At 36.9% G+C, this 15,613-nt stretch overlaps 1 protein-coding gene across 2 annotated transcripts in view; it reads right to left on the bottom strand.

Annotated features, from left to right (window-relative positions):
• Nucleotides 1–616: 616 nt before the first annotated feature.
• The window catches only part of NDUFS1 (NADH:ubiquinone oxidoreductase core subunit S1), a 31,527-nt gene continuing 16,530 nt past the window's right edge, over nt 617–15,613 (bottom strand). For both annotated transcript variants that reach the window (XM_082657865.1, XM_082657866.1), the window contains exons 13-19: nt 14,087–14,216; nt 10,919–11,079; nt 6,652–6,806; nt 4,864–5,039; nt 4,052–4,186; nt 3,876–3,948; nt 617–2,126 (exon numbers count right to left, since the gene is read on the bottom strand). In XM_082657865.1, coding sequence (XP_082513991.1) covers nt 2,035–2,126; nt 3,876–3,948; nt 4,052–4,186; nt 4,864–5,039; nt 6,652–6,806; nt 10,919–11,079; nt 14,087–14,216 — 922 coding nt within the window. In that variant the 3' untranslated portion in view covers nt 617–2,034. The remainder of the gene's footprint in view (nt 2,127–3,875; nt 3,949–4,051; nt 4,187–4,863; nt 5,040–6,651; nt 6,807–10,918; nt 11,080–14,086; nt 14,217–15,613) is intronic.

Raw genomic sequence — 15,613 nt, 5'->3', positions numbered from 1 at the left:
TAGCAGGGTTTTGTGAAAATTAGACACAATGTACTTAAAGCTTTAATGGCACGTATTAGAATATCTTTTCTAAATGGTATTATTTATTATTCCAGGGTCTTCCAGATTGCCGTCTTCACCTAAAAGGACTTGGCCTTGATCCTTTGTAGATTTCTCATTGTTGACTCCCTTGTTGCTTACAGTCAAAATTACATCAGCTGTTATTCTTCTCATCTATATGTATTTTTCTTCTATCTGGGTCTCTTCTTCAGAAAGTCTTGCAACCATCTTCAATGTTTATGGTCACAATAACCTTAATATTTAGCGTTAGGTGACTAATAGGCACCCATGGGACAGACTTTCATGTTTACTTTATGTAAAAACCAACAAATTTTATTGAGTACTACTTAGCCCAAACAAGGTATTCTTTACAGAATTCCAAGTTCAACACATGCTGCCTAGATGGCAGTCCTAGGATCCTGGACCATCTTAGTTATATATCACCTTTTCTCCATTTGAATGCAATATTCCCTCACCAAGAATCCTATGAAGTCTACACTCATTCATTGAAGAGTACTGTGCAAAACACAAAACTGAAAGTGTTTGCCCCCTTGAGGTCAGCAACAGTGCTAAGGGATAAAGAAGGTAGAGAGAGATAAGAAGTTTGTATTAAATTCAAAGACTTTCACCAAGAATTTATACAATTTATACAATTTCAGGCAACTGAGAATTTTAAGCAAAGTACTTTAAGCAAAGTATACAACTTCATGACTGAAGTGAATAAAATAATTCTGAAAAAACTGTTACAGGTGACAAATTTTGTACAATTTTTGAAGATAAAGTACTGGTGACATACTATAGTCTAAAATTTTTATCCTCTGTTATATCAGTAAAATCGCAACCTATAGTTGGGCTAAGTCTTTGATGAAAGCAAAAAGGAATAAGGATTACAAAACAAAGGATTCTGAACATAGATTTTGAAAACAAATTAATATAGCATTAGATTATCTCCTAGATTAATTATAAATTTTTAATTTTTTTTGACAATAGAAAATTATGAGAGCTGTTAGTTTTGCCTTTTATTACTGGAATAATTTAGTTGACTTAATACTACAGATGGTGTTAATATAATAAATATGGAACATCAATGAGGACCTAAATTATGTCTCTTGAAACCTCCCTCATTCCAAGGGTGTATGTGTGTGCAATCTATTATACAAAGAAAAATATCCCATAAATCACCATGACATTATATAAACAGATTCAAAAGAAAACAGAAAAATGTGTTATCCATTAAGCTTCTCAATACTGATTCTTAGACGTAACAACCTATGGAATCTGTACTAATGGGAGGAAATTATGTGCAGCAGTTAAGAACAATGGGCTTTGAAGTCAGAGAACCAGGCTTGATTCTATGACTCTTTTGCTGTGGCCTTGGGCAAGCTACCCAATATCCATGGGCTTTAGCTTCTTCACCTGTAAAATGAGATAATACTGGCTGACAGGGAAGTAAAAGGACAAAACAATATAATGTATGTAAAGCCAGAGTGCTTAGTATGTAGAAAATCCTGAATAATCATTAGCCTTCATTATTATGATTATTATTAGCGCTGTCCAAGTATACATCTGATGTATGATTATATTATATATATTTTCTATTTACCCAGCTTCACAGAATACTTAAATCTTTTCTTTAGCACTAGAAAAAAATAGGTCCTAATGGAGCTATTATTTCATCCATTTTACAAACTAAGTGATCAATGAAGATAAACAAAAATTCATATTTTAAGGATTTTCTTTTTTATGTCACAAAGATTATCAGTGCTTTTACATGAAAGGGCATCTATACATGTTTATTAAACTATTTAACATTTACATGCAATACATAAATGTTTGGAAACCTCAAAGTTGTTTGACAATTGCAATATCGTTTTCAAATAAATCATGGTAGAACCTTAAATATTACATCATTTAGATTATTTTTTAGAGAGATACACCTCTAAGAGATCATGCCAACGTAACTGTCCTTTAACTAACTGGGTGCTAGTAGATGTTTCAGCATATGGATGGTTCCTCTACTGCATGGGCACCCTCTGTGACAGCTTTGACACATTTAGCCATTGTCTGTGAGGCTCTGCTAATTGAATCTGAAAGATATCAAGAAAATGTGCGTTTTGATAACACAACTTCAAAAGAAGCACACAGTAAAACTTTCCTGTTGCACATATTCAGGAACAACAACAATAAAAAAGACTGGAAGAGTCTATGTAACTATACATAAACATTGTAAAATCAATAAGTTCAGAAGATAAGCCCCTTAATAGCTAAATGCTTTTAATAAGTACTCCTAGGAATGATTAAATAATTATATACAGCCATATAAAGGGCCAGTATGCAACCATTAAAAATATTATAGAAAAGTATTAAAGACAGGAAAAGAATGTGCAATATACCATTACTGAAAAAAGGTTACAGAACAGTGTACTAAAATCCATGAATTCACTTTATGGGTGAATTTTATGTATGTGAATATTTCAATAAAGCTGTTCAAACCCTCTCTCCCAGAGTAAATAAGTAATCTCATTTTTAGTTTAAATAAATTAATATATGTGTATATCCCTGGATGACTGGCCAAAATGTTAAACATAGTTATTTCTGGGTAGTGGGATCATAGTGATTTTTCCTTGCTCTTGTGGGCTTAGGTATGTATTCTACAATGAACATAACTTTTATAATACAACTGAAAAAAACCTATTAAAAATAATCTGAGGGCTTCTCTGGTGGTGCAGTGGTTGAGAGTCCGCCTGCCAATGCTAGGGGACACGGGTTCGTGCCCCAGTCCGGGAGGATCCCACATGCTGCGGAGCGGCTGGGCCCGTGAGCCATGGCCGCTGAGCCTGTGCGTCCAGAGCCTGTGCTCCGCAATGGGAGAGGCCACAACAGTGAGAGGCCCACGTACAGCAAAAAAAAAATAATAATAATAATAATCTTAGGGCTTCCCTGGTGGCACAGTGGTTAAGAATCCGCTTGCCAATGCAGGGGACACGGGTTCAAGCCCTGGTCCGGGAAGATCCCACATGCCGTGGAACAACTAAGCCTGTGTGCCACAACTACTGAGCCTGTGCTCTAGAGCCCATAAGCTGCAAATACTGAGCCTGCGTGACACAACTGCTGAAGCCTGTGTGCCTAGAGTCCATGCTTTGCAACAAGAGAAGCCACCACAATGAGAAGCCCGCACACCTCAAAGAAGAGTAGCCCCCGCTCGTCACAACTAGAGGAAGCCTGCATGCGGCAACAAAGACTCAATACAATCAAAAATAAAAATTAAAAAAAAAATAATCTTAGATACAAACTGCACCAAGAACTTGAAAAATATACTCCTATCTGCTTTTAGACAGAAAATTATTTTAAATTGTCTATCAACTATCTCATAACCTAGATGTTATATCAAGTGTTGTAAAATCTGTAGTAAACAAGTTTGTTAGTCTGCATTCCTTAAGCACATTCTTAACCATTTACATCAGAAGCACCATTTGGCATGTTTCACATTTTAGTGTTTTGATTCTTCTACTGTAATTCTCAGAAAAACCTTCACAGATGTTTGTCACTTAGAAAATTCTCCCTAAATTGCTATACAGTAATTCTTCATACAGTAGTAAAATTTTATATTTAAAATCTGTTAATTCTTGGATTTTCAAACACTACTTACATTTCAGAAAGAAAAATTAGAGTAAAATCAGAAAATATAAAGTTACATTAGTTCTGATATTTGAAAAATCTTCTGAGATTAAAAACATCAAATACTACCACTAGCACGTTGGAATCATAATGCTAAATTAGGTGATTTTACTCCTCTCTACCTTTCATGTTTGGCAGCCATGCTGACAACTGCGTACCTGTCATGTAGAAGTCTTTTATTGTTAGCTGAGGTGGAACAAGTGGATCAGCAAGAAGGTGTTGGTTCACGAGCTGCAAAAAAAGAGTAAGAGATCAATAATAATAGTATTGAAAATTAGTACTGTTACGCCAGAGGATACATTATTATGAAAACTGCGTATAGGCGTGTTTTTACCTTGGAAAGCTCATTTGCTTGCTGGAAATAATTAGCTCCTTCGACATCATCATATCGAACAAGATTAGGGGAGACTTCTTCCAATCTGTTCCTTACTTGATCCAGAGTATCATATGGAAGAGTCATACCTGCAATCTATAACATAACAGGTTCCAAAAATTGACATAAAGCATTAATACTTAAATATTTCAAATAATACATCATTGCAACTATGGTAAAATAATGCAGTACTACTATGAAAAATATATTGGTGTCCATTTGTATGTATATTAAGCAGGTGGTTAAGTGGGGAATACTACTGTAAATAATTCTTCTAATTCATAAACAGCTGTCAATACATTAGTAATTTGTTTTTAGAAAATACACTGATTATGAAATAAAGAAATGCTTTGCTAAATTTGAATGCTTTGGCTAACCTGCTATTGCTCATATATAAAGTTGACAGACAACTGTATATTATTATTTTAAATCTCATGATGCTTTTTATAGTTAAAGAGTTAAAAACACAAGTCAAAAGTAAAAACACCTATTTCAAATCCCCATGTTTGTTTTTTTTTCGGCCACGCCACGTGGCCTGTGGGATCGTAGTTCCCCACCAGGGATCAGACCCGCGCCCTTGGCCGTGAAAGTGTGGCATCCTAACCACTGGACCTCCAGGGAATTCCCCAAATCCCCGTTTTCTGAACACGTTTTTCCTACAGAGATTATTCAAGTCATCTCTGCATTTCAGACGTGCATCTTCCTTGACTTCGAAAATCATTCTGACAAGCTAACATGTCAAACATTCCATTAGCATCACTAAGGACAAATACCTCAGAAAGTGCTCTTATAATTTTCCAGTCTTCTCTTGCCAAGCCAGGAGGTGTCACTGCTACTTTAGTCTGCTGAGCTCGGCCCTCAGTATTGACATAAGTAGCAGACTTCTCTGTGTAAGCAGCGCCGGGGAGAATAACATCCGCTATAGGAGCTCCAACATCACCATGATGTCCTGTGAAAAGACGGAAAATGGCAAACCACATTTTAGCACAAAGCTGAGTAGGTATTATACATGAACACAGTATATATCCTTTTAAAATTACATTTTTATAATTATAAGTGTTTTAAAAATTAAAACAATATAGTATTGAAGTATTTGGAATAAAAATTAAAGCCCACTTTGCCCACAGTTAAACTCCCTTCCCAAAGAAAACTATTGTGAAAGCATTTGGTATGTGTCTTCCCAGATTAATTTTTGCAAATACACAAACACGTATAACAACATAAACACACATATTATGGGCAACTAGGTGTATCATTTCTCTTGATCATTACAAAGTGAAAACGCTCAGATGTATGTTAGTGAAATTTGGTAAAGTAAACTGAAATGGTGGAGGAACAAAAAGTGTCAGGAGTATGACATACAGGAGTATGATTAAGAGCATAAACAGAAGATTACAGAAAATAGTATGCTGAAAGACTATCACTCATTAAAAGTTTAACAGAAGGTGTTGGAAGAAAAAAGAAACTTTAGTTAATTGAAAGAAAAGCCAATGTACATGTTTGCATATGTACATGTTTGCATATGCATAGAAGTACATATGAACTGTGCATCTATCTAAACCATCATCAATGATTATCTCTGGATAGAACTAGGATAGGATTTTAGTTTATGCATTTTGGTTTAACTTTATTAAACTAAAGATACGGAATATTACATAATGCTTTTTATGTGGTATGGCAATAAAAAGCCTAGTGTAAGTGTATGGTGTTTGTGTTAAATGAAGTGAAAAGTTATATACTTTTCTCTATAAAATATCCAGGAATACTCGACTCCTTTTATTCCAAAGAGGCTTGATTACATTTGCAATGAGTTAGAGATCAAGAAAATGAGTCAAACACAAAAAACCAAAGGAGTGCTATTAAATATAATTCATTAAGTGTCTTATGACACAGGACTCGTGATTTTCTAACTTTTACACTGTTTATATATATAAAAAAGCTTCTCCTTGATTACATAATAACATTAAATATTCTTTGAAAAACTGAATTTAATGTTACATAATATTTCATAATTTAATTACTATTACTGGGGGTATTTAGGTTTCTTCTAATTATTTGTTATTAAAAAACATGAGGTGGGGCTTCCCTGGTGGCGCAGTGGTTGACAGTCCGCCTGCCAATGCAGGCAACACGGGTTCGTGCCCCAGTCCGGGAAGATCCCACATGCCGCGGAGCGGCTGGGCCCGTGAGCCATGGCCACTGAGCCTGCGTGTCCGGAGCCTGTGCTCCGCACCGGGAGAGGCCACAACAGTGAGAGGCCCGTGTACCGCAAAAACAAACAAACAAACAAACAAAAAACATGAGGTGATAATTCTTAATAGCAATAGCAACTATGTAACTAATAAACCTATTTTTTATAAACGTATTTTTTTAAATATAAAATCTAAAACATTTAAATATCTATAAAAATACATATTAACAAATATGTTTTTAAAATTGGTGTGTGTGTAGGGAAATTCTCAAATGGAAAATAATCAATCCACTAAATATATTGCCATATAGTTCCTAATATACACAATGTACTATTCTCTTCTGTTTCTAGTGCCATAGATGCTACTAACCTTGATAAATGATGAAACAATCCTTTGGCAAATCCTGTCGAGTAATACAACCTCCATCTGCTCCCAGAAGAAACAGCACTTTGGGAGGGTTCTTCCGAATTGCTTCCACCCCAGGTTTATAGCCAAGGTCCAAAGCAGCTACTTGGCTTGCAATCCTGTAAAACAAGTACGAGTTTTTAGCATACTTGTTGTGTTTTCATTATAAAAATTTAAATGTGATTCTTGAAATGATACCTAGTCTCTTTTCTATTCAATGCTGTCAAAGATCTTCCCTCATCATTTTTACCCATTTGAAATAGATGTCAAAACCAGAAGCAGCTGTCTTTTACTGTTTCAAGAATGGCAAAAAAGTAAATAAGATGCTTAGGACACTGTTTCTTCATGAAGTAATACTTAATGGACTAATTCTGGAAACTTTATGCCAACTGCAATTGTCTTAAGTTGATTTTTATTCAATACAGTAAGACTTGATAAGTCAAGCACAGTCATTAGAGAAAAATTAGATGATTTTGAAAACCAAAAGGGAAAAATTTAAACACCACTCATAAAACTAATTCAGAGAAAACTATAATTAGTATACTGTTGTATGTTCTTATGGAATTTTTTCAATGAACATATATTACTAAGAGAAGCAGATAATAATCTTTTAAAGAAAAGGTTTCAAAGAACTATACTTTGAACATTTGGGAGTCTTTGGTCTAGTTTGCTGTTGTTAATTTTCTTACAAGAGATAGTAGCCATTTTGAGGACCTACTGTGAATAAAGCTAGTTGGGTTTTACGTATTTGGTAAGGGAGGAGGGCAGGTCAAACGAACTCCCAATAGATGCTGCTGCTCTGTCCAACTCTCTAATGGGACATCAAAAGAATAAAATAGTTTGAAAAATTTAACAAAAGAAGTGCAAGATTTGTATAATGAAAATTACAAAACAACTCCAAAGGAAATTAAAGACCATAACAAATGGAAAGACATCTATGTTCATGGATTGGAAGACAATATTGTTAAGATGGCAACACTTCCCAATTGACCTACAGATTTAATGCAATTCCTATCAAAAAATCACAGCTGAATCCCTTGCAAAAACTGACAAGTTGATCCTAAAATTCACATGGAATGCAAGGGACCAAAACTAACAAAATCTATCTTTTTTTTTTTGTCACTCTGCATGGCTGGCAGGATCCTAGTTCCCTGACTGGGGATTGAACCTGGGCCCACGTCAGTGAATGTGTGGAGTCCCAACCACTGGACTGCCAGGGAGTTCCCAATCAAATCTATCTTAAAAATGAACAAAGTTAGAGAACTCACACTTTCCAAGTTCAATTTCAAAACTTAGCTCCCCCTGCCGCCCCACCTACACAATATATTTTTTAAATGTCTCTCCTTCTAAGCCTGGATGTCTCTCAAAGATCTGAGCAGAGACTCACACACTAACTTATGACAGAGCCCACCTCATCTTGGAAAACAAACTAAGTAACCTAAGTTTGCCTCTGCAAGAATGATCAGTAAACAAAAAAAGGATTAAAAGATTCTCCAAGAATTAGAAAATATGCTTTACTCTGAAATAAACTTACTATAAGAAATAAAGACAAGGGACTTCCCTGGTGGTCTAGTGGCTAAGACTCTGAGCTCCCAATGCAGTGGGCCTGGGTTTGACTGTTGGCCAGGGAAATAGATCCCACATGCCACAACTAAGAGTTCGCATGCTGCAACTAAAGATCCCGCATGCTGCAACTAGAAGACCCTGCATGCCGCAATGAAGATACCGCGTGCTGCAACTAAGACCCGGCAGAGCCAAAATGAGACCAAATAACAATGTAAAAGTAAACCAACTGGCTTCTTCTGAACTTAAAAGGAAAAACCATATCAAAAATTTCAATTTGAAAATGGAGAGTTCTATGATATTCCCAGGCAGAGGTAATGTCAAATGAATGTCACTCAGTTATATTCTAGTAGAAAATTTTAACATCAAAAATAAGGAATCCAAAAAAGCAAGTGGACAAAAACACATACATATATCAAATCAGGTTATAATCAGAGACAAAACTCAGATTAGATGAGATCTTCTCTAAAATGTGAAAGAAAGGTGAAAAAAATACTGAGTATTAAAGGAAACAACTTGTGATCTTTGTATCTAGCCAAGTGGTCATCTGTGAGAAGGAATCAGAAAGACATTGTTAAGACACAGAAATTTTTCTTAAAAAGTTATTAAGTACCCATTCAGTAAAAACAAACAACAACAAAAAAATTAATAAAGACATGGATTCAAAAGTGAATTAAAAATAAGAAAATATCTAGTCTCTTTTTATTCTAAAAATTCTAAAATGCTAAAAATTGTGGCTAGAAAGGATCTAGAGGTGGTCAATGCAAATAAACTATTTTAAAAATATAAAGTTTTGGGGACTTCCCTGGTGGCGCAGTGGTTAGGAGTCCGCCTGCCAATGCAGGGGACATGGGTTAAATCCCTGGTCCAGGAGGATCCCACATGCCTCAGAGCAGCTGAGCCTGTGCACCACAACTACTGAGCCTGTGCTCTAGAGCCCATGAGCCACAACCACTGAGCCCGCGTGCCACAACTACTGAAGCCTGCGCGCCTAGAGCCCGTGCTCTGCAACAAGAGAAGCCACCACAATGAGATGCCTGCGCACCTCAACAAAAGAGTAGCCCCCACTCTCCACAGCTAGAGAAAGCCCGGGCACAGCACCGAAGACCCAACACAGCCAAAAATTAAAAAAAAAAAGGTAAAAAAAAATGTTTACGTGATGAACTACAATGCCAAATTAAACCAATAAGTGGGGAAATACAACACTGAAACTAATGTTTAAGAACGCATTTGAACACTTTTACATTTAAAAAAGTTTGCCTAGCAAACTTAAAAGTGTTTAGCCTCAATCCTTAAACAAATTTGAAGATTTGAAAAATAATACTTAAGGTAGAAAGGATTATAGGAAATTGGAAATTCACTCACTAATGCAAAATGAATTACATGTTAAGATGAAGGAAAGGTTAAAAAATTTATATATATTCACATTATATAGCCATTAATGTTTATGTTTATAAAGAATTTCTAATCATGAGAAAATTCTTGTTTGGTAATGAAAATCAATCAAAATCAGGACACAAAATTGCATACACAGTATGACTTCAACTATATAACTAAAAAAATATTTATATACACACACAAAGAAACCCAGAACAAAGCGCACAAAAACTGCAACAGTAATTATCCACAGATTGTGAACTATGGATAATTTCCATTTTTGTATTCTTTCTTCCCTTTCCAACTTTTCTAAATAAATCTGCACTATTGATATTGTCAGAGAAAAGCCTCACTTTATTTGAATTCTCACGTTAGCTTACATATATTTTTTTTTAAATAAATTTATTTATTTTTGGCTGTGTTGGGTCCCTGGTGCTGCACGCAGGTTCCCTCCAGCCGCGGCGAGCGGGGGCCACTCCCCACCGTGGTGCGCAGGCCTCCCACTGTGGTGCCCCCTCTTCCCCCTCACCCCCACCGCTGCAGAGCACAGGCTCCAGGTGTGCAGGCTTCAGCAGTTGTGGCACGTGGGCCCAGCAGTCGCGGCTCGCGGGCTCCAGAGCACAGGCGCAGCAGTTGCAGCGCACAGGCTTAGCTGCTCCGCGGCACGTGGGATCTTCCCGGGCCAGGGCCCGAACCCCCATCCCCTGCATTGGCAGGCAGACTCTCAACCACTGCGCCACCAGGGAAGCCCAGCTTACATTTTTATCACTTAAAAGTCAGAGGACTTATTGCAATTTTTGAACCACAGTATATTAATATGATACAGATTTTTAAGATTTTCTTAGCACTTACTGCAATTTGGATATTTTAAATATTATTTACTATCTTGGCTTTTTCTCACACAAAATAAAGGTTTCTATTTCACATCTGCTACTGAGATAATGTCGCTAAATGTCGCTAAATATTAAGTTGTTTGTAAATCTAAATGTGACAGTGTACACAAAATATACACAAAATTATAGATTATAAAACAACTACTCGGGCTTCCCTGGTGGCGCAGTGGTTGAGAGTCCGCCTGCCGATGCAGGGGACGCAGGTTCGTGCCCCGGTCCGGGAAGATCCCACATGCTGCGGAGCGGCTAGGCCTGTGAGCCATGGCCGCTGAGCCTGCGCATCCGGAGCCTGTGCTCCGCAACGGGAGAGGCCACAACAGTGAGAGGCCACAACAGTGAGAGGCCCGCGTACCGCAAAAAAACAAAAAAAAACACAAAAAAACAACTACTCAACTTACCTATGAAGGATATTCATAACTTTCCAATCACCAGTAACACCACTACTCATCCGAATCTTTTGAGCAATGTTGGAAACAGCTGCAAGAATTGCTGCCCCATCATTTCTTTGGAGTGCAGAACTGCCTAAAACCACCATTGGTTTTTTAGCTTCCTTTAGGACCTTTAAGAAAAAAGAACTTTCATTTAAAAAAACATTAGAAGTGGGAAGGAAATCTAAAAAAGAGGGAATAAATGTGTATGTATAACTGATTCACTTTGCTGTACAGCAGAAACTAACATAACATTGTAAAGCAACTAAACTCCAATAAAAATTAATTAAAAAATAAAATAAAGGGCTTCCCTGGTGGCGCAGTGGTTGAGAGTCCGCCTGCCGATGCAGGGGACACGGGTTTGTGCCCTGGTCCGGGAAGATCCCACATGCCGCGGAGCGGCTGGGCCCGTGAGCCATGGCCGCTGAGCCTGCGTGTCCAGAGCCTGTGCTCCGCAACGGGAGAGGCCACGACAGTGAGAGGCCCGCGTACCGCAAAAAAAAAGAAAAAAAAAGAAAAAAAAAGAATTAGCTTTAAAAAATAAAATAAAATAAACAAACATTAGAAGTAACTAAATCTAACCAAATTTGCATCTATAATATGCTGTCCCAAGTTTTAGTTCTAACATGAATGTCTTAATTTGCTAGTCGACATATGGATATACATACAACCAGATTTACTCAAAAATCTCTTGCCAATGCTACTGTGAAATAGCTAAACTAGTATCAAATAAAACAGATTTTCAAAAAGGAATAATTGGGAATGAAAACTCTAGCCAAACATCCTTTGGTCAGAATGACTATGGATAGGTCCCAGAAAAAATTGTGGAATGTCCATACAGAGGTTCAGGTGATATTTTGTAACAGGAGAAACCATGCTGAAGTACCATGTCTACTATAGTCCATCTACTCTCTATGCCCAGACAGGGAGGAGAAGGTAGGGAAAGCAATGATCACTAGATCACAATGCAGAATACCTTAAAGTTAAAGGCTTTGCTTTAAGCCACAGTAACTACCTGAATACCAAAAACTGAGAGGAAATGCATCCCAAGTGCAAAAGAAACTACACATACAGTAGAGGATGGAAAAATTAGAAGTAAAGCTGTAGACTATAACAGTTCACTCTCCTGCCCATCTTCTGTGTCATTCTTCAATAAAGAGCTGGACCCAATCAATGAATCAGCATGAGAATTATGCCTAGATACTACAAAAAGGAGGATATTCACAAGAGGAATTTCCCAAGGAAATGTGAAGTGCTTTCAGTAGCCTCAAAAAAATAAGAAACAGTTTTCAATAGCCTCAAAGAAAATGAAAAACAATCCCTCACTTAAAAAAAGAGCTCAGAGAAGTTACATAATAGAGAGTATTATGGAAGACTTTCATCAGAGAATTCAAGAAAGAAATAGAAGAGAAACAAAGCAGAAATGAAAATCATTCCAGAAACAATAAAAAACAGAATTCAACATGACTATAAATACCGGGACAAGAAAGATAGTTTATATGAAATTATATAAAATAAACCAAAAAAGAAAAGAATAAAGAAAAAATGACAGAAAAGATAGAAGAGGAGATCCAGTATCTGCACTGTTAAGAGTTCTTAAGAAAAAGAACTAATTAATGGAAAATACATTTAAATATATTAGAGAAGAAAACTTTCCTGATGAACACTCATCACCTTCTGGGGTATGGGGATGTGAGCTAGAGAGAAGAGAAGGATTCTTCTCAATACATTAAAAAAAAATACTTTTGATCACAGTAACAATAATGATGTTATTCAAAACCGACAGACAAAGAAGTTGGGTTTGGCTGCTTTGTGCCCTCACACTTGATTTTCTTCTTGCCTACACCTGAAGCTGTCGGTAAAGCAACCATCCTGGAACCATGAGGAGAGGCTCACACACAAACACACGTGAGTGAGTAAATGCACTGAGGATAGCAAAGCAGGAAGGTAGGCTCCTGCCTTGATGACACCCTTGGACAACTGCACCATCTGTCAAACTGCTTACCTTCAGAACCACTGTTATGTGAGAAACAGAAACCTTTTACATTTTTTTAACAATCACCATCCCACACATCACATACACACACACACACACACACACACACACACACACACAACTCCTAAAATAAAGAGAATCTTGAATCTTCAGACTGAAAGCTGTATGTCCCATTAAAAAAAAAAATGGTAGAGAACCACCATCAGTAAGACATATTCTAGTGAAGTTACTAAATTTCAAAGATAAAAAATCAAGCATGAACTATCAATAAAAAAGTATCTAGACAACAACAAAAAATAGGACAGGATTGGAAGAGAATATGGCTGACACTGGGCTGCTTCTCCACAGTTACAAAAGGCAGTATCTATAAAGTTCAGAGGGAAAAAAAGTATAACCCTAGATCTTTATATCCCGTCAAGGCTCTCTTCAGGAATAAAATAAACATTCTCAAGCAAGAAAGAACTCAAGGAATGGTGCACTTACATCTCCTCTAGAAAACAAAAACAAACAAAAACAAATCCAAAAGCTCTAAACTCCAGATGGCAATTAAATGAATGTAAATAAAGAACTTAGTAATGAAAAAGTCATGTAAAAAAAACTGGTGAGGGACTTCCCTGGTGGTCCAGTGGTTAAGACCCCACACTTCCACTGCAAGGGGCATGGGTTCGATCCCTGGTCCGGGAAGTAAGATCCCACATGCCGTGTGGTGTGGACAAAATAAATAAATAAATAAAAAACAAACAAAAACTGGTGAAATTTCTTTAGGAATAATAACCCTTGCTGTAAAGAAAGATTTCACTGAAGTTTAAAGTTTAATTCTTTCAGTTTTACTTCATTTTTTAATGATAACTTCAAGTAAAATTAAACTCTGATAAATAAAAATGTACAGTATGATTTCATTTTTGTTTACCTATCCATCCATCTTGCTCTATATATGAATAGAGAAATGACTGTATGATGTTTCATCAATGCTTGTTTGGGGTAGTGGGATTTTGGATAATGTTTACTTTCTTATATATTATTTTCTATGTTGCTATATATATGTAGTTTTTAACAGCAATCACATATTATTCCAAAAATAATAAATTTTAAAAATAATACTTAAAAATCAACAAGAGTAGATACATATAACTCAAGAGCACCTGGCTGAAAGGATGGCTGCCCGAAGCAATGTCTTGAAGAATTTTGGGAGAATCTCCCAGATGGTCGTAGCTGTAAGTGAGATCAACAGGGCTGCCTATAAGGGCCACTTTTAAGTCATTGTGGAGCCAACTGAAAGAAAACAACAGAGTTTTTAGAGCTAAATCACTAAGTTAGCAGTTACTGGTCTCTTCAATGCTATGTGCTACATCTATTTAAATTAGAAAATGTTAAAAGCACTAAAGCCCTCCCAGAACATTTAAATTTAACAGATATTATTGCGTACCTTTCAAAAATAAAGTGTTGTAAAAATACAGGCATACCTTGGAGATATTGTTGGTTCCTTCCCAGACCACAAAATAAAGTGAGTCACAATAAAGCAAGTCACACAAATCTTTTGGTTTCCTGGTGCATATAAAAGTTATATTTACACTACACTGCAGTCTATTAAGTGTACAAAATCATTGTCAGAAAAACAATATACACACCTTAATTAAAAAATACTTTATTGCTAAAAACATGCTAAACATCGTATGAACCTTGAGTGAATGGAAATCTTTTTGCTGGTGGAGAATCTTGCCTTGTGCTGATGGCTGCTGACTTTGATCAGGGTGGTGGTTGCTGAAGGCTGGGCTGGCTGTGGCAGTTTCTTAGAATAAGTAATGAAGTGTGCCGCTTCGATGATCTCTTCCTTTCATGAACAATTTCTCTGTAGCATGCAGTGCTGTTTGATGGCATTTTACCCACGGTAGAAATTCTTTCACAATTGGGAGTCAATCCTTTCAAATCTGGCTGCTGCTTTATCAACTTAAATTTATGTAATATTCTAAATCCACTGTTGTCATTTCAACAATTTCTTCACAGAATTCACCAGGAATAGATCCTATATCAAGAAACAACTTTTTTTGCTCATCCATAAGAAGCAACTCTTCATCCATTAAAGTTTTATCATGAGATTGCAGCAATGCAGTCACATCCTCAGACTCTACTTCTAATTCTAGTTCTCTATTTCCACCACATCTGCAGTTACCTCCTCAGCTGAAGTCCTGAGCCCCTCAAAGTAATCCAGGAGGTTTGGAATCAACTTCTTCCAAACTCCTTTTTAACACTGATATCTTGACCTCTTCCCATGACTCAAGAATGTTCTTTTTTTTTTTTTTTGCGGTACGCAGGCCTCTCACTGTTGTGGCCTCTCCCGCTGTGGACCACAGGCTCCGGACGCGCAGGCTCACGGGCCCAGCCACTAGGCGGCATGTGGGATCTTCCCGGACCTGGGCAAGAACCCGCGTCCCCTGCATCGGCAGGTGACTCTCAATCGCTGCGCCACCAGGGAAGCCCTCAAGAATGTTCTTAATGGCATCTAGAATGGTGAATCCTTTCCAGGTTTTCAATTTACTTTCCATCAGTAGAATCACTAGCTATGGCAGCTACAGCCTTATGAATGTATTTCTCAATAAGACCCAAAAATCTTACTCCTTGATCCATGAGCTGCAGAATGGACGTTGTGTTAGCAGGCAAAAAACAACATT

This window comes from Grampus griseus (genome assembly GCF_964374135.1).
Source record: "Grampus griseus genome assembly, chromosome: 7".
NCBI lineage: Eukaryota > Metazoa > Chordata > Mammalia > Artiodactyla > Delphinidae > Grampus > Grampus griseus.
Note: the sequence above shows the minus strand (reverse complement) of the source record. Positions and strands in the feature narration are given on the sequence as shown.